This window comes from Macaca nemestrina, chromosome 1 (genome assembly GCF_043159975.1).
Source record: "Macaca nemestrina isolate mMacNem1 chromosome 1, mMacNem.hap1, whole genome shotgun sequence".
NCBI classification, from domain to species: domain Eukaryota; kingdom Metazoa; phylum Chordata; class Mammalia; order Primates; family Cercopithecidae; genus Macaca; species Macaca nemestrina.
In genome coordinates this window covers 226,343,201-226,369,060 of record NC_092125.1, presented here as the reverse complement: position 1 = coordinate 226,369,060, position 25,860 = coordinate 226,343,201, and the positions used below count along the sequence as shown (strand labels likewise).

Below are 25,860 nucleotides of genomic sequence, written 5' to 3'. Positions count from 1 at the left end.
TTATTATATTTTAACCCAGGAGTTGGCAGATGTTTTTCTGAAAGGCCAGATAGTAAATACCTTAAGCTTTGTGGGCTGTACAGTCTGTCGCAACTACTCAGTTCTTTTAATGTAGCAGGAAAGCAGCCACAGACAACACATAAATGAATGGCTATGACTGTGTTCTAATAAAACTTTATATATACAAATAGATACTGGACTGGATTTTGGCCCACAGGTTGTAGTGTGCCAACTTGATGATAGAATAATTTAGTTTTTATAAGTCCTTTGTAATAATGACCTTAACCCTAGATTTAAAAGCCTTAAAAGGGCCGGCTGTGGTGGCTCATGCCTGTAATCCCAACACTTTGGGAGGCCGAGGCAGCCAGACCACTTGAGGTCAGGAGTTCGAAACCAGCCTGGCCAACATGGTAAACCGCGTCTCTACTAAAAATACAAAAATTAGTTGAACCTGGGAGGCAGAGGTTGCAGTGAGCCAAGATTGTGCCATTGCACTCCAGCCTGAGCGACAGAGCAAGACTCTGTCTCAAAAGAAAAACAAAAGAAAAGCCTTAAAAGCCTTAAAATTTTAAAAATTTAAAGGCTCATCTATTTAAAACTATAAATAATTGCTGAAGGAACAATTTGGGTTTTTTTGAGGAAAAAAAAAGCAGCTATACTCTTATATAAACTTAACTAATTAATCCTCTTTAGACTTAGGGAATTGTTCCCACTTAAAATATTTCGGGTCCCTTGTGATAGATCTAGAGATGTTTGTTTTTGAAATGTAAGAAAAAAAGAGGACAAAAATCTCCATTTCTCCCTCTATTCCCTCTCACCCTCTGCGTATATACAGATAATATTTCTTTCCATTTTAAAAAACCTCCAAGAGAATAGATGCATGCCCTAGTGTTCAGTTTAACTACAAGTTGTAGTATCATGCATGTTACATGCAATCAATATCACCTGCTGCAAGGACAACATTTTACGGGAGGTGGTTGCTTATGCGTTTTTGAAGCTTGTTAGTTTCTGTTATGTTAATAACCGTTTTTAAGAAACATTTTCAGAAGGTGCTTTTCAGTGCAAATCAGAATCCCAACCTCAATTTATTTAATGCCTGCTGCATTCTGTTGTGAACTCCTAAAACTCCTACTCATGCATGGAAAGTTGGAATCTCATGACACCCCTTATGGCTCACAACATCTACGCAAGTTTGAGAGATAGGGGCTGAGAAGGTTCCTTCTATCCTGGTGATATTTAGCTAACTCTCTGAACCGAGGAATAGCGTATATATGGCTTTGTGTGATAACCAATAAGATCTTCTCTCCCTCATTCTTCCATCAGAGAAGTCACAACGGCACTCCCTCTAACAATCCCCAAATTGAAATTACTCTTGGGAGGCAGAGCATTCTCTGAGGAAGATTTATAGTCCTTGAAATTATGTTAAACAAGATACTTATTTTGCTAATTCATAAAGTATTCCATATTTAAGACATGGTTTATACACTGAAAAGTAATATTTTCCCAGCTACTGGAGGCTGAGGTGGGAGGATTGCTTGAGCCCAGGAGGTCGACAGTGTGTCATGATCATGCCACTGCACTCCAGCCTGGGCAACAGAGTGAGACCCTGTCTCAGAAAAGAAAAGAAAAATATTATTTGAAAACTTACAGAATTAAATTTTAGGGGACAGTATTTGTAAAACACTAAAACTGACCCAAACTCCTATGTCAGTGGAGCAGGGGGAGATCTAAAAAGGCAGCATTAAGACACGACAGACGAATTCCAGCAGCAGAGCAATCAGAAAATACTACTTGTGTCTTGAAATGTTTTGTCTTTGCTCGGGGAAGGCTAAGGAAAAGCACCAAATATTTTTCATTGAGTACAGCTCATTTTTATCCCCCGTTTCCTTCAGGGCTACCTCTTAATTTATCCAGTAACTTAAAGCGAAATTAACAAACTCTCCATACTGTCATCAGGGTTTTTTGTTTTCGTTTTTGTTTTTGTTTTTGCCTTGGACACAATAGCTGTGTTTAGGAGAGAACTTTTGTCCTACACAAAGAGATTATTTAAATCAACAAAAGCGATTTCTCAGCAAATGACTGAAGGATTTTTAAGGTTTAAGAAACTTTTAAAGTACATATGCTGAAAAGATACTTTCAGTTGGATTTTGAATATATCTAACAGGATATTATTCAGTTGCATAGAGAAAAACCAAGATACCTCGTAAGTTAGCAGATAGTTCAGTTACATAACAGATTTATCCTCAAGGTATTGAGATTTGCTTGACCTAAAAAATAAAAACTAAAATGCCTCTTTTTCTAGACAGCAAATGACTTTCCACTTCTCTGAGACATTTATTTTTCATGGGCAGTAGAAAGTGTTCTCATAGATGAGAGACACCACTCTCTGAAAAGCAATTTCCAGACAAATTCCTCCTTTCCCGATATGAGACACTATTCCTATGAGAAGGCTTTATAAACTCTAACAATCACTACAGGTGTTATTAAAAGCAGTGGGAATGCTAGTATTTAAATAACCTATTTCTTATAAACTGCTGGCCTAGTCACCTGTGTTCAGTAAAGGCAGGTGCAGTTATTTTACTGGAATAAGACCTTAATTGGAGGAAGAAGAAATAACACTTTTTACTCATACATTTTTAAACAACGTATTTTCTTTTTATTTGAGAAGCGGGTTTCCAAACACTTTGCCAGAAGCTGGTAAGTAGTGGTCTCAACAGAGCAGCTCTGCTGTGCGCTTCTGAGAGCAGCCCCGGGTCATAGCTGCATTAGGTCATTACGAAGTTCTGAAAATTACGCTTGCACTTTTGGCTGTGTTATGTACACTTTTATCCAAGGGACAGTTCTCTAACAATGCCGGGAAGTATACTGAGAAGTAAACAGTGCTCTAGGGTCAACAAATGTGTTCTCACACTTCTGTAGCTCAATTTGGCATGAGGCAGAGTTTCTAAGTGGCCTGATGTGTTCATGAGAAGTAAGACGTGAACGTGGGATGTGTCATCATGGATGTATTTTAAATCTCCAAAGTAATTTTGTCTCACTTGCCTCTTTTAGGAAATGAATATTTTTGGAACACAGTGGTGTGTGTTAAATTGCAGACAACATGCTCTGTGTCATTCTTATTGGGCCTCTCTGTCTTTTTTGTTTTGCAATCCAAATGAGATTTCTGGAAAATGGCAAGATCTCTCTTTTCCTAAATTCCCCACAAGCTATTGCAGCTCTGAAAGCAACAGGTAATAATCAGAAAGCCGCATCCGCTGCCCTGTCTATTTTTGACGTCCAGCATTGCGAGAATATTCCCGCTGAACTCCACTGACTCATGAGACATTTCTCTGGCTGAGCATCACTGAGTAGATGTAATGAAGCAGCTTTGCCTTACGCTTTACCCATGGAGCCATTGTTTGCTACAAGTTTCTGAAGCAGGCCTACTTCATTGATTCATAAATGATCATTGGACGTCTGATGGAAGTAAACCCTGTGGGCTTTTGCTGGCTTTCAGTGCTGTTGCTTACGACATCACTTCAGTACATTACGATGCAACTTTTTGGGGAGGGGGAATTGAGACTACAATGGTATCCCAGAGTGGTGGTTATTCTCAGCCTAGAATGCTTGGGGAAATACTGGGATTGTCTTTAATGTTAATAGCTGAATGGTCACAGGTCAGTCTTACTATTCTAATTACTTAAGTCAGAGCCAATAAGAGTTCTACTTTGCAAGTTACTGATAGGAGTCAGAAATGTGGCCGTGCAGCTTTCCTGAGGGCAGCACTGGCGCTGTGGGAACTGTAGCTTCTGTCCTGCATTGCCTGTATGAGTTCAGGGAAGACTGCTTTGCCTGTCTTCTGTGTAAGGGAATTTAGAAGTAAGTGCAATTATAATTTTTTTTTAGATAACCTGGACATTTTTAGATTCAGTTCTTTCTTAGCCCTGAATGAGTCTAACAGTTGTAATTTCTTAAGAGAACTGAGCACTCAGTAACCCTTAGCTAAGTTTGTATAACATAACAAAAGTTTATCATGCACCTGTGTTCCAAGTCCTATAGATATGGTGACCACAGGTCCTGGATTTTCAAGTCGAATTCCAATTTCAAAAATTCTTGTCTATATTTACCAAGTTTGTATACCGAAAAATTTGCTTACAACATAGGGAATGTTAATGAAACCAGTTCAGTCCATTGATTTTGGCTTCAGTCTACAAAATTGAATTTTTTTTCCTTCCACTGAATTTTTTAGTTGTTTTTGCATAATGTGATCACAGCATTTGTAAGACAGATTAGTAACAGACGGATAGAAAACCATCTAATTCACTTTTTTTTTTTTTTTTTTTTAAGACTAACAAGCAACTCATGCCTATAATCTCAGTACTTTTTGGGGCTGAGGCAGGAGAATTGCTTGAGGCCAGGAGTTCGAGACCAGCTTGGGCAATATATTTAGATCCTCTGTCTAGACAAAAAAAAAAATTAAAAATTAGCCAGGTGTGGTGATGTGTGCCTATAGTCCTAGCTACTCAGGAGGCTAAGGCTAAAGATTGCTTGAGCCGAGAAATTCCAGGCCACAGTGAGCTATGACTGTTCCACTGCATTCAAGCCTGTGCAACCTTGTCTGTAAATAAGTGAAGAACATAAAAGCTAACAAGCAGGAATAATTATTATTACAAAAGCAGCACATACTAATTGTAGTGAATTCTGGAAATACAAATAACCAAGGAGAATCACCCAGAGATAATAATGGTTAAACTTCTATTTTGTATCCTTCTCATTGGTAAAGATTTATTTTTAATTAACATCTGCCTGAATAATCATTCATGTCCTTAACTAATAACAAGGTAATCTTAAATTTAACCATTTGAAACACTCTGATTTGAAACATATATTTCTTAAAATTTGTTTTAAAATTCTAGTATATGTCATTCTAAATCACTTTGGTGATGTAATTGTTTTCTGTTTCTTTGGAGGCAATGTAACATTCAAACATTATTTTATCGAGTTGACATTTGATTTAAAACAAAACAAAAATTAAGCACCACTGTCTCATCCTAATAATCTACCCTCAAGTAACATAAAACTTCATTTATGATTTCACTAGGGCAGATAGTAAGTCTCCGAATTTCATGTTAACTTTCAGAAGTAAGTTAACGTCAATATGGTCTATAAATTGTAAATTGGACAATGAGGCTAAAAATCTCCCTTGATTCTTAAACATGTTCTTTTCACATGTTTTAGGATTCTAAATAATTGTGTTGTAAAATCAATAAGCACATTTTATGTGAGGGTCTTCCCCCATCAAGAAGATTTTTTATTAATAAAATCAATATAGTGTCTTATAAAAGATGACACCTTAGAATTGAGAAAATGTAATTGTTGTTAATTTCATATCATACCATGGAAATTTTCCAAATGCATGTTTCTTATAAAATCTTTTGGAAAAAAACAATAAAATACGATTTTTTAAAAATTTCTGTGTTATCCTGGGAGATTTTTTTTTTTTTTTTTTTTGAGACGGAGTCTTGCAGCTCACTACAAGCTCCGCCTTTGGGTTTACGCCATTCTCCTGCCTCAGCCTCCCGAGTAGCTGGGACTACAGGCGCCCGCCACCTCACCCGGCTAGTTTTTTGTATTTTTTAGTAGAGACGGGGTTTCACCGGATTAGCCAGGATGGTCTCGATCTCCTGACCTTGTGATTCGCCTGTCTCGGCCTCCCAAAGTGCTGGGATTACAGGCTTAAGCCACCGCGCCCGGCCCCTGGGAGATATTTTTAGAGGCAGTGGAATGTTGAAACTATAGGTTTGGAAGTCAGACAAACCTGGGCTCAATTCCCTGTTCTGCCATTTATTAACTATGTGAATTGGGGCAGATTGCTTAATTCCTATAAATCTCAGGTTCTGCATTTACAAATTGGAGCTAATGGCAGTGTTGTGAGGACTACATAAAGTAACAGATATTACGTAACCTGTATAGTTATTGGAATTTAATACGTGTTCTCCTTCATTTTTTCCCTTTCTTTTTTTCTAATTCCTCCTTGAACGACTTTCTGTAAAAAAAATGTTTGTGCCATTTAAGTCATTTTGATGTCATGTATAATGCTAGCATACTATGATAACTTTATCACGAAGCTAAGAACTAAATTCTCCACTTTAACTCAGGAGTCGTGAAAGCCTGGAAAATATATCTGAAAATTGCAGTGTTCTTATTTTTCCTATGTAGATATTGTACGTGGACGTGCACCTCTCCTTAACTTAGTGGTCTGTGAGGCCATCACTAATTTCATAGCAGAGTATTTACATGACAACTTTAAAACCTTATGAAAACAACTTTTTAATTAGTTCTGAAAGAAACTGAAAAAACTGCAAAAACAAATGTGACCATTTTAACTAAAAGAAAAATGTTTTAGGGTATACCTACCCTGACCAGCTGATTATAGATTCTTTGGTGTGAAACCACATAAAACAGTTCTGGTTTATAATTCACTCTCCTTTTTATTTCATCTCAATGATGAACTTAATATTTCTAAAGCATCCCTGTTCATTCTAGAAAAATTGTGAATGTATAACATCTTTGTGTTTATGCTATCAGATTTTGAGTTCAGGATACCTCAAATTCTAGACATCTCATCAGTGATGGAGTCACTGTCGCATATTTGTGAATGAGTTCTGTGGTAGTGCAGAAAGAAAACGTAGCATTTGAAGTAGCATGCACAGGCTGCGGAAATTCAGCAGATAGGCCTGCACAAGTACCGATATTGCATGTCCAGAAGCAAAGTTGGCATCAGTGCATGCCTTGCATTTCCAGCCAAAGGGATGTTAGTATAGATACTGCATGTTTAAAAATTGAACAGACTATAGCATGTTTCAATTTTTAAAAAGCCATTTATTTATCAAGTATGCATGTCCAAAATTAGGGACCTCTAGTGATGTACAATTCTATACTGTAATATGACCCAAATTAATCCATGGTATATTTAATTAAAAAATTTCAAACTAAGTGATATTTGGATCTACTCATGAACATAGCAATGTATTCTAACTGTACCTGTTAACAAAAAAAGATTCAGCGGTTTCAGAAATAGACTGTCTGTCACTGTCAATTTGTAAACATCACGCTAGGACCAAGCTAGGGCTTGGTATATGTAGTAAGTAAATCAGACAAATAAGCAAGTTTTCAAATATTATAATTCTTTTTAGTATTACTGATAACATCATAAAGCTTTTCTTCTAAAAGAGAGCATCTTCTCTGTGAAGAGATTATATCAACTTTGCAGAAATGATTCTGCTTGGAAGTGGTAAATATAAATGTTTTCTTAAACTGCTGTTATAGCATATGTGCCATTCCAGACTCTCAACCTATACAGTATAGCAATAACTGATTACTGGTTTTTTCACAATATTTTCTTTCTGCCTATTATCAAGTTTTACTTGAGGCCGGGCCTGGTGGCTCATGCCTGTAATTCAAGCACTTTGGGAGGCTGAGGTGGGCAGATCACTTGAACTCAGGAGTTCAAGACCAGCGTGGCCAACATGGCAGAACATCTCTGCTAAAAATACAAAAATTAGCTGAGCGTGGTGGTGCATGCCTGTAATCCCAGCTACTCGGGAGGCTGAGGCAGGAGAATCACTTGAACCCAGGAGGCAGAAGTTGCAGTGAGCCGAGATCGCACCACTGCACTTCAGCCTAGGCAACAGAGTTAGACCCTGTCTCAAAAAAAAAAAAAAAAAAAAAAAAAAGTTTTACTTTACTGGTATAACTTAAGATAATAGGAGAGACTCTTAGGGAATCAGAAAAATATATTTGAGATTATGGCCCTCTGTATAGCACCATGACAAATCCATCTTTTCCTGGTCATGCTGTTGCAGAAGAGTATGGGTGTCCTAAGAAGCTGTTGCTCCCATTTGGCTAAAATTAGCCTCTCACACCCATTTTTGGGAAACAAATGTTATTATATGGTATGCAGTACCACAAACTGTGACTTACACCACATGCATTGCCTTCCATTTGATCATTCTGCTATTAAGGCAGGTTCGTAATTGTCAGTATAGAGAAATACTCTTACAGCAGACAGCTGCTTCCCCAGCACCCCATCTGCATCAGGTAGCCATATCCAAAAAAACTGAGACTGATTTTTATATTAAAAATTACAGATCGGCAATGATAATTAATAAGTAATTTGCTGATGTGAACTTTCCATGGCTCAGTCTATAACAACGTTACTTAAATTTGTTTACTACAGTATGTTTGATGAATAGAACAAAGTACCTTATCAGTATCGCACCCTATGGCTCTCCATCTGGGATCACTGGGAAGAGGAACCTGAATGTCTTTTTAAGTTATAATGTGGAATGGGAGGAAAGTAAGGAATTATAAAAATCAAAGCCTCCAAAAACCTGCGTGAAGGAGTAGAGTTGTACAGATGTATGATTAGGTTCAAGAAAGCTAACAATCTTGAGTCTATGAACAAAGCAATAGTAGCTTAATCCTTAGATATATTAAAAGCTAAATAGGCCGGGCGCGGTGGCTCACGCCTGTAATCCCAGCACTTTGGGAGGCCGAGGTGGGCGGATCACAAGGTCAGGATATCGAGACCATCCTGGCGAACATGGTGAAACCCCATCTCTACCAAAAAATACAGAAAATTAGCCAGGCATGGTGGCTAAATATAGAAAATACAGAAAATTAGCCAGGCACGGCGCCTGTAGTCCCAGCTACTCGAGAGGTTGAGGCAGGAGAATGACATGAACCCGGGAGGCGGATGTTGCAGTGAGCCGAGATGGCGCCGCTGCACTCCAGCCTGGGCGACAGGGCAAGACTGTCTCAAAAAAAAGAAAAAAAGAAAGCTAAATAAATGCATGTACAGTTTTCCTAATTTACATCACATGGAGTGATAGGACATTAATGGTGGTCCACCAGACTAAAAAGAAAGTTATTTGAATAAATTTTTATTAAGATAAACATGTGATTGTCACACTTGATTTAATACATTAGACTTTGATTTTGCTGTATTCTTAGAGCACTTGATGTAGAGCAAAGCTTTACAATGATTTTTTTCACCTTAAGAAGGGTCACATCTTTTCTTTGAATATTTTCTCCAACAATTTCACAGGAGTTTCTTTTGCCATCAATCCTCACAAAGGGTTTTAGTCTTGGCTCTTCAGTTCAGAGGGTGTGGTAATACCCCTTTTCTTTATTTGGTCGCAATTCACTATAGAGTTATCGCTTGCTGTTTTGTTTTGTTTCTCTTCCAGAGTGAAAGAATTGAAAAAGGCCAAGGAACTTGAAGACATACAGCAGCATCCCTTAGCAATGTGACATTGCTTTTCAGACTGTTTTCATTTCTGTTTTTAGCAGAGACATGCAACAACACACACGCACACACACACACGTACACACACACACACAAAATCCCTCTGCAGTTTTGGGGAGATCAGCTGCAGGATTTTAACAGGAATGTTTTGGTCATTGCATTTGCACTTTCATGGACAACTTTTAATTTGATCAGCAAGACATCTTGGAACTCAATCTTCTGTTGGATCACGGGAAATCAAGACACCAGGAGGAATTGAAAGAGGCTTCCTCTTCTCAGGAAGAAGCCATTTCCTTCTCATATAGGGCTGTATTCAAACATCGTGTGGAACTGTACAAATATTTATACCAAAAATATAGATAAGAAAAGGTGGGGCTATACTAGCAACAAAAAAGAATGCTGTTCCTGCACCTGCCGGTTATTTCCAAGAAGCTGAATCTTTGGGATTGATTCTCAGTGGAGGGCTTAGATCATACAAAAATCTTTATTGGGTCCGTGTGTTCTCATTTCCTTCACTGTTTATTTTTGTTTGTTTGTTTGTTTGTTTTAATCTCTACAGCACACTTAATGCAACTTTTGAAATCTGCAGGTTTTTAATGTCTTGTGGAAATTTGCAGAGGGGCAGGTGTGTGGTAAACGGGTAATGCATGGGAAATAATGAGAAGCAGCTCACAGAGTTTAAATTATTTTCTTGTCCCCACCACCTTCCAAGAACCTGCGAGGGTAGTAATCATCTTGTCCCCTTTTTCATGTTCAGCACTTTAATTTTTTTGCCTTACTTTCATGTGCAATGAGAATTACTTAAGAATTGATAAAGCATGTAGCCTTTTTTTAGTAACCTTGGAAGCTGTAGTAATTCTAAGGAATCATGAACCTTGCCTGGACATTTGCCACCTAAACGATCAGCGTGGTGCTGCGTTCTGGCCAGTAAATTCCATGTTTTTGGCTATATCTCATCCAAACTGAGCAGTTTCTGTGTATATATAGAAGGTAGAAATGAAAAGTGAGAAAATATTTGAAAGGGATTATATTAATTGCTAAATATTTTATTCACAAAGGTCAATAACATGGCAAGATAAAATTATTTGTATAGTTTTGTCTGAATGAGCGAGAAAAATGTGGATGTACTGTTTGTATATATTGTATATATTAAAACAAAGAGATATGTGCATGAAATCAAGAAAAAAGAAATGAACAAAAGCAAAGCATTAGTGGCTATGGTCTGTAAAATGAAACAAAAAAACTTTATTTCACTATAAGAGTACTTTATTTTAAATGTTCTTTAGAAGAACATTTTGCTAAAGCATGACTAAACTGCAAAAAAAAAAAAAAAAAAAAGAGCTACTGTATTTAGACTTAGGAAAAAAGGCAGAGTAACATTACTTAAAAAAAGGATATGTTTACATTTAATTTTGGCTACCAGGAGTTTAGTTTACTTTATTTAAATTTTTTTTGCCAATGGTGCCAAGTAATGTGAATGCTAATACTGCTTAAGAAAATTAAGTTACTTTTGCAAAACAGATAATCATAAGATGAAATCAGTATGTAGCTTAACACCATCCACTCACTCCAACAAAGAACACTTAGAATGATTTAAAAACCTGACAAAAGAAATAGTGTGAAAAGTAGAAAAACGTCACGTTTCCATATCTCCTGCTGGAAATCAGAAAATGTAATAAAATTGCACACAAAAAAATAACTAAAAAGGAAAAAGATGCAGACTGGTCTTTTAGAGATGGCATGGTATATTACTATTTCCACATAATGAGGAGCCAAAGAAATCTGATGCTTTTAACAATTAAACTACTAATGTTAAATTGAGAGGATAAAGTTTGCATTTGCTGATGCCAGTTTAAAATTCCCAGGTTACGTTTGAGGATCAGTTGGTGTAAAGCTGAGATGTTTTTTCTTGGTTCTGGCTGCCAACTGTGAGTTAAAACTCAAGGCTTGTTGTGAAGCCTAAAAATATTCACAAATAAGCTTTTAAACTGGTGTCTTTGGAAGGAAGGTAGATACAAAAAGATTGTGGTAAAAACTGGGGTCAGTGCTCTTGGTGCCTTTTCTATAATTGTACTTGTTTTTTAATTACTTCCTTTCACTGCCAACCTCGAATTACTGTACAGTATATGTCTTTCTGCTTGTGATCGGCTTTGACAACAGTGACAGCCCCACAACTAGTAGCCACCTGTACATTTGTAAACTGACCTGACTCAATTTTGTTTTTAAATGTGTGGGTTATGTTGCAGCTGTTGCAGTCCCCCAGATACCTATTATTTTACACAATTTGACCTATAGGAGGACACTTGAGTAATTTACAAACACAACTGCATTCATAAACGAGAATAGAACGTGAAAGCCAGCTCTTTCAGAATATCCTCTAGTAATACTGAATTTAGATATCTTTATTCCATATATTATGGTACAAATAACTGATCTTTGACCAGAGTAATGACCTCAGTGGATTTGCTTTAACCCTCACGTTTTTTTTTTTTTTTTAATGTTTCACATGTTACATTATTAGCTGAATACGTTAGAAAATGACAGATGATAGAGAGTTCCATAGAATTAAGAGGGTTCTCATGGAGGGGATAGGAAGTAGGTTTGAAGCCTACCGGTGTAACCTACCAGTACAACTGTGAATCCTAGGTGAGGCAAAAAGGCACTTCCACTGAAACGAAGCATTTCTGACCGCTTTTTCTTGGTTATGACTCTTAATTTCGAATATAAGATGATAGGTAAGCGCAGCTTTCTTGGATAATCTGAATTCCCAAGTGCCAGGAGTAGGATTTCATTATAAAAGTAATAGCTAATCTTATTCTATCTCCTGAAGATTTAATTGCTATTCTTGTTACCCATTCGAAATCAGCTGTACTGTGTGAACGAAATAAAGACAATTAACACGAACCCCTCTCTGGCTGCACGGTCGCTTATGGCAGTTCCACACAGTAGTTGGCGCCCAATGGGGGGTCCCTGAGACTTGCATGTAAAACTAGTCTAGATGTCTTCTTTTTTGTAAGTTTTATTTTTGTAATTGTGCATGTAAAGCATCATTGAATCAATGGATCTGTTGAAGAACTCAGCTGCTGGAAACCATGCAAAATGTTTTGAATTGCCCTTAAAATATGGAAAATGTTTTCTGAATGCTTTATATTCTTTCTGCTGTAAATTAAAAATGAAGAAAATTTCCCCATACTACGTGTGTGTTTTGCTTTAATGTGACTGGGTAGTGAGATCTAAGGTGATGGACACGTGTTTCAAAACGTATGTAATAATGTCAAGTATTTCCTTCTGATCCAGATGTAATGTTTTGACATTGAATGTTACATTGTTTCAGCTAGGTCCATGAAAGAAAAAATGTCTTCCAGCCACCATTCAGAGAGCTTTTCGCCTATCTTTCCAGGCGCCTCTCAACATATCAATCATTTGTGTAAGGCAGTGCAGTTATTTGAAAGATAGACACTAATTTAATTCACCTTTTCAGTTACAATCCTCTGAAGTCTTCTAAAAGGCATTTTCCAGCGATGACGAACGTCCTCCTTTCTGAGTATTGTGTCATCGCTGCTCCATTCCCTTTCACTGCAGAGCCTCTCCTTATCTCCTTAGTGCTCCCTCTTCTATCTGATCCATCTGGCCGCTACTGCCAGAGAAATTGTGCAGCACGGATCTCCCAAGTCCGTGAGTCAATGGTTTCCAGGGCCCACTACAATCAAATGACATTTTTCTTGTTTACCCTCTTTATTCAGTCTTCTTTTCACTTGTACCCAACCTGCACCCTGTAGGTGGTCTGTGCACACTGCGTCCATTTTCATTGCTGTCTTTGTTCATGGTGTTTGTCCAACCCTTACTGGAAAGTTCTTTTCTGCTAGTACCCAGCTCAAATCCCACCGCCTTTGTGACAGTCTCGTTTATTCGAATATATACGAATGTTTCCCTTTTCGAAGTATTCTATTTAGAGTTGGAAAAAACAGCATAGTATTTAAGTACTGTATTTTTCACTTCTCATTTAAGAGACCCACCAATGACCAAACACCTATAGTGTTTTATTTTTTGATGTCAGTAACTGTGTTGGTAGGAATATTTCAGTGACAAATATATACAAGGTAACTCACTGCGTTCAGATTTGTGCTTCCCTCCCTTCGACCAAAACCTGAGGACCTATTCTGTGTTAGGGCCTAAAAATACAGAAATGAAGGAACTACAGTCTTGATGCCAAGGCTCTCGTAAGCAGATTATAATATGATCTGCAGGGACAAATATTTGTGTTACCGAGGAAAACATGAGCGGGAACCTAACCCAACCCCATGTGACTAATACCTGAAATGGACTTCCTATTTCAACTACTTTCTCAGAGAAACATGGTGCCCTCGGGATCACTAGGTTAATCTGGAACATTCAGCAGAAGCCAATCATCTGTCTCTAATACTGTTAGAGAGAAATGGTCCCGAGCCCAGAATAACATGAGTTGCGCCCACCCTCACTTATCCACACAGTCCCCAGCCAGTGCCTAATGCACCACGTTTGCAGACCACGTCCCCAAGCGCCAGCTCTGGCCGCGGTGCAGAGAGGAAGCTGTATTGACCTGCACTCTGCGTTTCAGAGCCCGGAACGCCCTGGGACCCCTGTGGCCCTCAAGTTCCCACGTGACCTAGTCCAGGGAGGTGACATCTCGCTCTGACCCCGCCCTGGACGAGCCCGCCACCACGCGCCCGCCCACGACGCGCCCGCCCACGACGCCCCCGCCCACTTCCGGCGCGCCCCCTCTGCGCCCCGCCCACTCCCGCCGGCCCTGCCTAGTGACGTCTTTGCCCGGAGTCGCGCCGTTCCGCCCATCTCCTTGGCCTCCGGTCCCTACTTCGCTGCTCTGCTGACCCTCGCTCGCCGCCGCCGCCGCCGCCGCTGCCAAAATGTGAGTGATGCTGCGCGACGCGGGCGGCTTCGGGCCCCGCAGGCGGCAGCTCGCGCTGGGATCGCCGTACCGCCCAGTTGCCGCCGGCCGCCGCTCGGACGCAGGCCGGGGCTGCGCGGGGATCCCGAGGCCTGGGGGTGGGCGGTGGCCCTTGGGGCGCGGGCTGCAGACGGGCTGGGCGGGTTCCGCTGCCATGGGGCGGACGCGGAAGGGGCGAGGGCGGGGCGGCGAGGCGCTTCCCCGAGGAAGTGAGTTGCCCGCCCGCACCCCGCTCCTCGCCCCTTCCCGTTCTAGTCCCCGAGGTCCCGGAGAGGAACGGGGACGACTGCCCTGGTTCGGGAGGGCCGGCTCTCGGCCCAGTTCTGCGCTGGGCCCCGGAAGTTGCAAAAGAAAGGACCTCGGCCCTGTGCTGAGCCCCTGTGGGCCCAAGAGCTCCTTGCCTGGCTAGGGGCATCTGCACTGGAAAGATCACTTAACCGTGGGCCTTCGCACTCTTAAGCGAAAGCGCTCTTGTGGCCCTTGCAAACCGGTGCTTCCAGTGGTAACGCTCAGAGAATGCTCATGGTTAAGAATCACAAGGACCCTCTCTTCCACCTCCATTCTGTTCATTGCTCACCGTCGGAGGAAGCCCCGGGTTTCTTCCAGGAGTTGGGGACCCCCCCTCGAATGTTCCTGCTGAGGCTGCTGTGTCAATAGATCACAGTGGTTAAGATCTAGATCCCAGGTACACAGGACCTGATCTAAAAACAAGCTGAACGGCAGCCAGCTGTGTTGACTTTTTAAACCTCACTTTACTCATCTGTAAAATGGGAGTAATATTCCCCTCAGAGAGTTATGAGAGTTGAAGGAGAAAATGCATGAAAAGAGTCTAGCACCACGGCATGGTCCTTACTTATCTACCAGACACTAAACTCTGTGAGGACGGCGATGAGATCTGTTGTAGCCCTGGTCATTGACACATGACAGATGTAAAGTGACTGTTCAAACAGTCCATCAGACTGTTGTATACTAAGGTACATGCTAGGTGCTATCTAGGATACAGAGAAGAGAGTAAGACGACCCAGGAACCTGTAATCTATTCGAGGAGGCAGGACTTTATACCTGAAAAACCAAAGTGATACTTTCCAAGTAATGGAGCCAATAATGACTTCAGAGTCAGAGTGGTTAAGAAGGATCTGCATGAGGAGAAATAAAGCCTTTGATGAAGATTTTAAAAGATGAGTACCTTCCCGGGGCGGGCGCGCTGGCTCATGCCTGTAATCCCAGCACTTTGGGAGGCCGAGGCAGATGGATCACCTGAGGTCAGGAGTTCAAGACCAGCTTGACCAACATGGTGAAACCCCGTCTCTACTAAAAATACAAAATTAGCCGGGCGTGGTGGTGCATGCCTGTAATCCCAGCTACTTGGGAGACTGAGGCAAGAGAATTGCTTGAACCCAGGAAGCGGAGGTTGCAGTGAGCCGAGATCACACCATTGCACTCCAGCCTGGGCAACAGGAGGGAAACTCCGTCTCTCAAAAGAGGAAAAAAAAAAAAAAAAGAGTACCTTCCTAAAAGAGGAAGCATTGCTTCAACACACCTTTCCACTCACACCAACCGCTCCCTGCATCCCAGTGTTCCTGACTCTGTTTCTGTAAATTAATCTATTTTTCTATATTGGAAAAAGGGCATTCTATAACTGTTTATAACTATGAAAACAGTTCCTGCCACAATGAAAAGATCAGGAGAGTACTGAGTACGTTCAAGCAGATGTGTGCCTTAGAACAAGTTTCAAAAAAGGACAGTAGAGTTTACCTGTCGTGGGATCAGATACTTCAGGGATACAAAGTAGGTCCTATTAAACCTTCACGTTTGTCCCTTTAGTAGGTGGGACAGTCTTGGAAATTATAGAGAAATTAGAAGAAATGTAATTAAAACTTTTGTTCATTGCTTCAGGAAGAATTTCTTTTTCTGCTTTAGTTCTAATGTAAGAAATTGTTAACAGTGAGAGTCCCGGAGTAACTTCTTTATACTTAAGAAAATGTATTTGGAATCGTAATTTACTCATGCTCCTGCCTTTACATGTTCCAGGTCTACAGGTCCAACTGCTGCCCCTGGCAGTAATCGAAGACTTCAGCAGACACAAAATCAAGTAGATGAGGTATTGCTCTGAAATGTTGGAAATATGAATTTTAAACAAGTATGAGCACTCTGGAAATCTGTTTAGAAAAAGTATCATGAAAGTGTGAATGTAAAGCAAATTCTGACTGTATCATAATTGTAACAAAACTTTGCTCCCTGCTGTGCTGGAAGATCTAAGCAAAAGTCAGACTTTCTAGGTTTCATGCTTGTTTTCCTGTGGTAGAATCACATACCTGCTCATAACATTTAGCTCAGGAAAAATAAAAAATCATATGCTTAAAACATGAACACCACTCCCTGAGTGTATTCCCCAAGAACCACTTTATAAAATAGGATAATACAATGTTAGGATTAGGTCTTTAGATTGCTCAAGCCAAGACCAGTTCTTCTGATCAGATTTTTTATCAAAATGCTTTGTCCACTTACTAGTTATCCAGCCTGAGCAAGCCTCTCTGTAGAATTCATCTCTAATGGCTGTCCACTGACTCACACAAAGTAGATACTGTCAAACTCCATTAGCCCAGCAAATCTCTATTTGTAGAATTCTTGAGCTAGAGGACCTTCATCTTTTGTTCTGCACTGTATGTGGAGAACCACAGCAAAAGATTGAGAAATTCAGACTAGTATTTCCACATTCCTAAAAGCTGTCACTGTCCAACAGATATGTTTCGGTCTTTCTGCATTTAGCTGCCCTAAAAAACGGTTAAAGTTATGTTAGATACTGTTGTGAAATAATATAGTAATATTTTGATCTGATGGTTTTGTTCGTGAACTTCTAAAAATTTTAGATTTTCCCAGTAAGAAACCCATTGTAATTCTGTCCTGCCTGAAATTTCTGTTGACTTACAAAATCAAATTGGAATTTTTTTTAACCAAAGGAATTTTAAGGAGGGTTGTTTTTTATTGAGGTGAAATTACCATAACATACAACTAAACATTTTAAAGTGTATATAATTGAGTGTTATTTAGTATATTCGTAATATTTTGCAACTGTTACCTCTTTCCATTTTCAAAACTTTTTCATCACCCTAGAACACTTCATACCCATTTAGTAATCATTCACTATTTCCCCTTCCTCCCATTTCCTTGTTACCTCTAATCAGCTCTCTCTTTCTGTGGATTTGCCTGTTCTGGATATGTCATATAAAAGGAATCATACAGTATGTGGCCTTTGGCATCTGCCTTCTTTCACTTAGCACAAAGTTTTTCGCATTCATTTAAGTTGTAACGTACCATGTTCCTTTTTATGGTTGAGTAATATTCCATTGTATGTGTATACACAATGTGTTGAGCCATTCATTTGTTAATGAGTCTTTGAGTTGTTTACATCTTTCAGCAATTATGAATAATGCTGTTATAAACATTCACAGGAAAGATTTTGTTTAGACATATGCTTTCATTGATCTTGAATATATACCTAGGAGTAGCACTGCTAGGTCATAGTAACTGTATGTTTAATTTTACGAGGAACTGCCAAATTGTTTTCTACAATAGCCACACCATTTTATTTTCCCACCAGCAATGTCCAAGAGTTCCTGTTTCTCCACATCCTTGCCAACACTTGTTTTCCATTTTGATTATAACCATCCTACTGAGCTCTTTGGGTTTTCATTTGCCTTTCTCTAATGATTAGTGATGGTAAGCATCTTTTCATGTGCTTATTGGCCATTTGTATGTCTTTAAAGAAATGTCTGTTCAGGCTTTGCCCATTTTTTAATTGGGTTGTTTTTGAGTTGTGAGAGTTTTTTATGTGTTCTAGATATTAAATCTTTCTTTAGTAGACATGTGATTTGCAAATACTTTCTTCCATTCTGTGGCTTGTCTTTTACGTTCTTCAAAATGTTCTTTTTTAATTTTTATCTTTTTTTTTTTTGAGACAAGAGTCTTGCTCTGTCACCCAGGCTGGAGTGCAGTGGTGCAGTCTCAGCTCAGTGCAGCCTCCAAGCCCCAGGTTCAAGTGATTCTCCTGCCTCAGCCCCCAGAGTAGCTGGAATTACAGGCACCCACCGCCTTGCCCAGCTAATTTTTTGTATTTTTAGTAGAGACAGTGGTTCACCATGTTGGTCAGGCTGGTCTCGAACTCCTGACTTCAGGTGATCCACCTGCTTGGGGCTCCCAAAGTGCTGGGAATATAGGCATGAGCCACCGCACCTGGCCTGATAATGTTCTTTGGTGCACAAAAGTTTTTAATTTTTATGAAGTCCAGTGTATCTGTTTTTCCTTTTGTTGTTCTTGATTTCAGTATCAAATCTAAGAATCCACAGTCAAATCCAAAGTAATGAAGATTTACCCTTATGTTTTCTTCTAAGAGTTTTATGGCTTTAGCTCTTACACTTAGATTATTGATCCCTTTTGAGTTACTTTTTGTATATAGGGTGAGGTAGGGATTCAACTTCATTCTTTTGCATGTTGGCTCTTCAGTTGGCCCGGCACTGTTTATTGAAAAAACTGTTGGATGGCCTTGGCACTCTTGTCAAAAATCAATTGGCCATAAATGTTTTCTAGTTTTCATTGTCCAAGTCATTCGCCTTTTGGTTAAATTTATTCCTAGGTATTTTATTCTGTTGGATGCTATTGTAAACACAATTGTTTCCTTAATTTCCACCTCAGATTATTTGTTGCTGGTGTATAGAAACACAACTGATTGCTATGTGTTGTTGTACCCTGCAACTTTGCTGAATTTGTTAGCTCTAGCAGTTTGTTGTGGATTCTTTGGTATTTTTTATATAAAGAGAATCATCTGCAAATACAGATAGGTTTATTCTTTTTTTCCAATTTGGATGCCTTTTCTTTCTCTTGACTAATTGTTCTGTTCAGAACTTCCAGTACAGTATTGAGTGGCAGTGTGAAAGTGAGCATCGTTGTCTCGTTCCTGATCTTAGAGGGGAAGTCTTTCACCATTGAGCATGATATTAGTTGTGGATTTTCCCATAAATGCCCTTTATCATATTAAAGAAATTCCCTTCTATCCTTAATATGCTGATTGTTTTGATGATGAAAGAGTGAGCTCATTTTTTTTAAAGCGAAAGTTTGGCTCAAAGTAATAAAGTGCTGACCTGAAAGAACAATGTGCCCATAGATTGTCTTTGAAGTCTCTGTGCCTCTATTTTTTTTGGGACGGAGTCTCACTCTGTCGCCCAGGTCGAAGTGCAATGGCGCAATCTCACCCACTGCAACCTCCGCCCTCTGGGTTCAAGTGAGTCTCCTGCCTCAGCCTCCTGAATAGTTGGGATTACAAGCACCCAGCACCACGCCCGGCTAATTTTCTTATACTCTTAGTACTGAGACAGGGTTTTGCCGTGTTGGCCAGGTTGGTCTCGAACTCCTGACCACAGGTGATCCACCCGTCTCGGCCTCCCAGAGTGCTGGGATTACAGGCGTGAGCCACCACACCTGGCCCTATTCCTCCATTCTTTGTGCATTACTTGTTGTGATCACACTCATCTAGGTGGTGGACATAATGCGAGTTAATGTGGACAAGGTTCTGGAAAGAGACCAGAAGCTCTCTGAGTTAGACGACCGTGCAGATGCACTGCAGGCAGGCGCTTCTCAATTTGAAACGAGTGCAGCCAAGTTGAAGAGGAAATATTGGTGGAAGAATTGCAAGGTAATTATCTTTTAACTCACCTTTACATTTAAGCCCCCTTCTCCATTCTCAGAGAATTAACAGGCTACAGATAATGGACTTTCATGACTCTGGGAGGTGGGTTTGATTTCCTCCACATGGAAATGTGGGTCCACTGTGAATCTGAAACACTGACTACATACCCTTTCCTAGCCTCACCCTAGGAATCCTCTATGTGTTGTGGCTGATCTTCAGAAGATGCACGTAGAACAAGAATATCCAAAATCACTCACAGTCATCAGCCCCTCCCAACCCTCTACCCCAGCAGGGCCCCAAACACATAGGAGAGGGCTGGAATTGGTTAGTTTTCGTGTAGTTCTGTGAATGGTTCCAAGGTCAAGGGAAAGAAATGCTAGAAAGCCACAGTGTGCCCAACAGAAGAGTAGAAAGCAGCCCGCCCAGGAGCACGAGCCAAAGCAGATTTTATACAGTCAGTGAGTCAGCGTGCTGCGACCAGATCCAGATGTATCCTGTCCTCTGCCTTGTTTACAAGTGACACTTTGAGACACAGGGCAAGCTGAGCAGCCTTTCCATATGTGGAAAACTTGTATACACACACAAATGCCTAGCTAGAGGCCACACATCATTTGAACATCTTTTAAAAAGCAGGGAAGTTACCTTCAGGCCCTAATTGAGAACATTTAATTTAGGCTTTAGAAATTATGAATTCTTCCAGACTGTATGCACCTGAATTTCCCTTTCAGTGACTAGACGAATATTATATGATACTCTTCAACAAGCACGTTATGTCTGCATTCGAAATGTGATATGGATACATGTTTTGTTACAGATGTGGGCAATCGGGATTACTGTTCTGCTTATCTTCATCATCATCATCATCGGTGAGTTACCCTTCTCCAAACTGATTGGAAAAGTCTTCTCCATGTGTTCACAGACCATTGATTTTGTGTACAAGAACTCAGATTAAAATTTCCCTCCGAAATGTTAGTTTTGGCTAGGCGTGGTGACTCATACCTGTAATCCCAAAGCTTTGGGAGGCCAGGAGTTCGAGACCAGCCTGGGCACCATAGCATCTTTACAAACAATTGTTAATAATTAACCAGGCATGGTAGTGTACACCTGTAAGTCCCAGCTACTCAGGAGGCTGAGACAGGAGGATTGTTTGAGCCCAGGAATTCGAGGCTGCAGTGAGCCATGGTCATGCCACTGCACTCTAGACTAGGTGACACAGTGAGACCTTTTCTCAAAAAAAAATAAAAGGTTCATTTATTCCAAGGTTTTCAGTTTTCTTTAATAAATGTTTTAGGTATTTGAGTTTTAAGTCTTTATATTTGATATAAACATTAATCCTTTGAAGTTAGGGAAAATTTATTCATTTCCACTTCTTTTCTCTGAATATATTTTTATCATATATTTACTTTTATGTAACGTAGTGGTTAAAAGCATGGAGTAACTGTGATCCATCCTGGTTACACCACCATCCAGCTGTATGGCCGTGGACAAACAATTTAATGTCTCTGGGTTTCAGTTTCCTCATTTGTAAAATGGGGATAATAATAGTACCTGCTTGTTTGCTTGTTAAAGGATCTGGTAAATATATAAAAATTGGCTGGGCGTAGTGGCTTACACCTGTAATCCCAGCACTTTGGGAGGCCAAGGCGGGCGGATCATGAGGTCAGGAGATTGAACCATCCTGGCTAACATGGTGAAACCCCGTCTCTACTAAAAATACAAAAAATTAGCTGGGCATGGTGGCAGGCGCCTGTAGTCCCAGCTACTCGGGAGGCTGAGGCAGGAGAATGGCGTGAACCTGGGAGGCGGAGCTTGCAGTGAGCCGAGATTGTGCCACTACACTCCAGCCTGGGCAACAGAGCAAGACTCTGTCTCAAAAAAATAATAATAATAAAATAAAAATTGCTTACATTGGTGCCTAGCATATAGTAATAAAAATAATAGCTATATAAATAATATATATGTATACACAAACACACACATACAACTATTATTATATAATATTCAAACAACTCATTGCCATCTGTAGCCCAGTATATGAGAACCGAAACATGACTTCTTTCATTGATTGATGGATGTTAGTGGATGTTTCCTTTTAGCGGGAAGGTACAATTGCTTGGATCCTTTTGACTCTAGTCTCCTTCCTCTAGCCCTCTGTAGAATGGAGAGAAGCCAGTAGTAGGAAATCAGCCCAGTCTAATTTCTGATCACATTTAGACTGCAGCATTGGATGTTGGCTTGGGATTTGCACTGAGAGATTAACCTGCTGTTTCCCCTTTTTGCGTCTCTCCTTCTTAGTGTGGGTTGTCTCTTCATGAAGAACCAGCGGAACTCAAAACTGCTATTCAAGAAACCTCTTCAAGACTTTTGACTTAGAACCTGCTATATTATCAAGCTTACCTACTGTTATCTCTAAAATGTTCTTTTGTGTGTGTGTTAGTTAAAGTTGAATTTCTAGGAAACGTGCCTTTGTTTTTTAATATGCACTCCAAATTAGAAGTAAGGCCAGCCCCGTCCACATTTTGCACAGTGCCTTTACAGATTTATGTATGGGCTGATGAAGGGGCCTTCTTAAGTTCCAGAGTGCTATAATCTAGATGTAATGTTGTCACTAATTAATTGCCATTGCTCCCAGTAAGTTACCCTTGTCATTCAGCATTATTTTCAGAACCACATTTTAAAACTTTGGGTAATCGGATTTCCAACTTGTGCCTTCCAGGAAAAAACACTACTGCCTAACACAAATCTGTGATAACAACAGGCTGTGCCTTATTTTGATAATTTTCTGATTCCCTAGAAGAGAACCCTCTACTTTTTGTAAGCACTACTGACTCTCGCTGTATTTAAGATGCTGGTGAAGAGCTTTTGCTCTTGCATTAGATTTGAAGATGTTTACGTTGTTGTTATTGTTATGTATCACTTGCTAAAAATGTTGTTTAATCAGAAATAACCTCCTTTAAAAAAATTTTATAGAACTATGGGTATGACCAAAGCTTCTATTTTGCCAAAATGTTAAATGCCGATAAAACGGCCTTAAGTGTATTCCTGATAGTTAAATTCAGAAACCTGCCAAATGGAACTCTAGGTGCCCCTTCAGAATTAAAATCATTACCTTGTGTATGAAACTTGTACATCTTAACAGGCCTTTCTTCCTTTTGAAAGGCTGTAGACAGTGTGGCTCCTCTTCTGATTCAGTATTCTGCATGGGGGTTAGAGAAGGTTTGAGGTAGACTCTGACCGTCTCATTCCTATGGACAGAAGAGTTTTACCCAGCAGTTGGCAGATTATCAGCTGTGGACTCCAACATGTTTCTGATAATTATGCAAGCAACAATTCTGTAGCCTCAAGTAAGACCACCTGTGAACTTGATCATTATCTGGCCCAAATATGAAGATAAACGATAACTTTTTGGAGTTTGTTTCCTATTTGTAGTCACATCTGCTTCCTAAATCATTTTCTAAATTACGCCTGCAATTAGGCATTGGTCAGGGGTGAACGACTCTTTTCACAGAGAGTAGCCAACTAGAGACCTTTGCTTTGATACCATCAACTGCAGAGAATGCTGTTGATGGGAATGCTGGAAGTAGCTGTTGTCGTCAAAGAAACTTTGTCGTCGGAGAAACTTTTCTTGTATACATGAGACTCAACATCAGGATACACAGCTTAAAGATGGGAATTCAGATATGAAAGGAAACAGGCAAGGAGGCACTGAGGGAGAAAGCACAGACTTTATTGCTCTGTGGCTCATTGTTACTGGAATATTCTAAAACTCTTGTTCACATGCTATTAAGACTTATAAAGCAGCAACAGCTGAGGCGCACCAGGACACAACTTCCATTTCTTTAACATCTGTTCCCTTAACATCGCTGAAATGATTTACTTTTGAAGACATGCCTTGCAGTGTGGCTAGCTGTGAGAAGAAAGCAGCTGGCAGTGTTAGGACACTAGCCCACCCTCCGCAGGATCTCTGGCCAGGTGTGACTCTGAAACCTTGGTGCTCGCCCCTTGGCCACAGAGCTCAGACCCACGTAACCCACTGGCTCCTGCATTAACCCAGAAATACCTCGCTTGTATCTGTGCACTTAGCTGGGAACTTACCCACTGTAGTGACCTAAATAAAGTGTTTATAAACATGATTGTGGCACCTGTGTTTCTTGTAGAGGAATAGCTGCACCTGATCCAACTCCTGAAACTGCCATTCCTTGCTGCTCCCCATACCTGTCCCTTAGAAGCTCTGAAACTCTCTCCCCTTTTCTCACCAGCCCCTCTCTAGGTACTCTACCTTTTAGTACCCAGCATTTCCCCATACCCCAGTGAAGAGAAGCAAACCACTCCCCTTCTGATAAGTGCTTTTTAGTATAGATGAGGAAACTGGCTTTTACACAATTACTAAAATTCAGGATTTGGCTTTGGAGTTCCCTAAATAGATGGTCTTTCAAAAGGGATGTGCGAGCTGACCATGTATGTGGTAGACTAGATGGCTGCTGACATAGACCCTGGGATAAGTCTGGATGGGTGAGGGACATCCCCAGACACATGGCTCTGTTTTGTTCATGTAGATATTTTCCCCATGAATGTATTTCCATTCTTACTCTAGAACCCCTAGGAAACAATATAATATGGGTGGAAGAGGACTTTTGCTTATGTTCACAGTAGGAAAATCCAAGTCCCTTTCCCGAATTACAGGTCCCACCATGATCTGGTTCTTTCTAACTTTCCGACCTCATCTCACACGACTCTCCAGCTCTCTCTTCTCCAAGCAAAGTACTTCGCCAAAGTATAGCTAGCTGTTGACACTGGAGAGACTTGTGCCCTTGAGACTTTCAACATCAGGGTGTGGCTTGAAGGCCAGAGTTAAGCTATGAATGAAAACAGGCAAGAAAGCCCTGAGGGAGAAAGAGACCTGATAGTTTGTTTCGGTTTCTCATCAGCAAACTCACTCCTTTCCAAAGGTCTTTTGCAGGTACTTTCAGCTATGCAGGCTCTACTTCCCCATCTGCGGCAGGCGCCTCTCATCTCAGGTTGAAATCCGCCTTCCCAGAGGCCTGCCTCGCTGATCTCGGGAGGCTCTGGCCTCCCCTCTCCACCTCTCTCCCAGTTACTCTTCCTTCCAGTAGCTTGTTTTCTACACATCCCTTTAAGTTTTATGAACTTATTTATGGGGTTGTTTGTCTTTCTCAATAAAACGTCAACTCCGTGGGTGGCAGGGACTTTGGTCCACTCTTCTATCCCCTGGGATTCCAAGCGTCCCTACCCAGATCTGCACGCAATAAATGCTGAACGAATGCAGTTCGACAAAACCCACCTTGGGAGTCGAGAGCAAGTCAACCTAGAGTACCGCTTGGAAGGATAAGGTGGTTTATTCAACACCTAACATGAACACTCACCCACTTCACTTTTCCCCGCTTCCTTTGCATACAATTTCATTCATCCAACAAATACTGAACATTTTTTCTGTACCAGGCAGCAGAGAGGGGCGGCACTCTGCACTGTACCTTTCATTTCTGACGTGTTGAGATACAATCTAAACTGAGCTTTCAGACATTTTTTTAAAGGGCTTTACACCTTCCTTTTCTGAAAGAGTGTCTTTTACATTTGTCTTCCTCCAGTTGCCAAATGAATCTAATTTTAGCAAGTCCAGAGAAGTGTTTTAAGTTCCAGCGTCAAAATTCTGTTTCTGGACCGGTGCGGTGGCTCACGCCAGTAATTCCAACATTTTGGGAGACCGAGGCCAGCAGATCACTGGAGCTCAGGCGTTTGAAACCAGCTTGGCCAACACAGACCAGCGTTACCAAAAATACAAAAATTAGTCAGGTGTGGTGGCCGCACCTGTAGTTCCAGCTACTCGGGAGGCTGAAGCAGGAGACTGGCTTGAGCCCAGAAGAGGGAGGTTACAGCGAGCCGAGATCGCGCCACTGCACTATAGCCTGGGCGACAGAGCAAAAC

The 25,860-nt window shown here is 40.5% G+C and overlaps 2 protein-coding genes across 31 annotated transcripts in view; both read left to right on the top strand.

Moving 5' to 3' along the window:
* LOC105479380 (calmodulin binding transcription activator 1) overlaps positions 1–12,481 on the top strand; it is a 975,024-nt gene extending 962,543 nt beyond the window's left edge. For all 30 annotated transcript variants that reach the window (XM_071067081.1, XM_011737369.2, XM_024792358.2 and 27 more), the window contains one exon: positions 9,231–12,481. In XM_071067081.1, the coding sequence (XP_070923182.1) occupies positions 9,231–9,294 (64 nt within the window). In that variant the 3' untranslated portion in view covers positions 9,295–12,481. The remainder of the gene's footprint in view (positions 1–9,230) is intronic.
* A 1,560-nt stretch (positions 12,482–14,041) lies between these two features.
* Positions 14,042–24,050, top strand: LOC105479373 (vesicle associated membrane protein 3). Its single transcript, XM_011737320.2, has 5 exons — positions 14,042–14,195; positions 16,266–16,335; positions 19,765–19,923; positions 20,732–20,783; positions 22,213–24,050. Coding segments are annotated over exons 1-5 (303 nt in total). The 5' UTR covers positions 14,042–14,193; the 3' UTR covers positions 22,233–24,050.
* Positions 24,051–25,860: the final 1,810 nt, after the last annotated feature.

Excerpts from the sequence above, each read along its gene's own strand:
- LOC105479373 (XM_011737320.2), top strand. Across the intron at positions 19,924-20,731 it reads ATTGGTGGAAGAATTGCAAG|ATGTGGGCAATCGGGATTAC; the intron begins GTAATTATCTTT and ends GTTTTGTTACAG. Across the intron at positions 20,784-22,212 it reads CTTCATCATCATCATCATCG|TGTGGGTTGTCTCTTCATGA; the intron begins GTGAGTTACCCT and ends TCTCCTTCTTAG.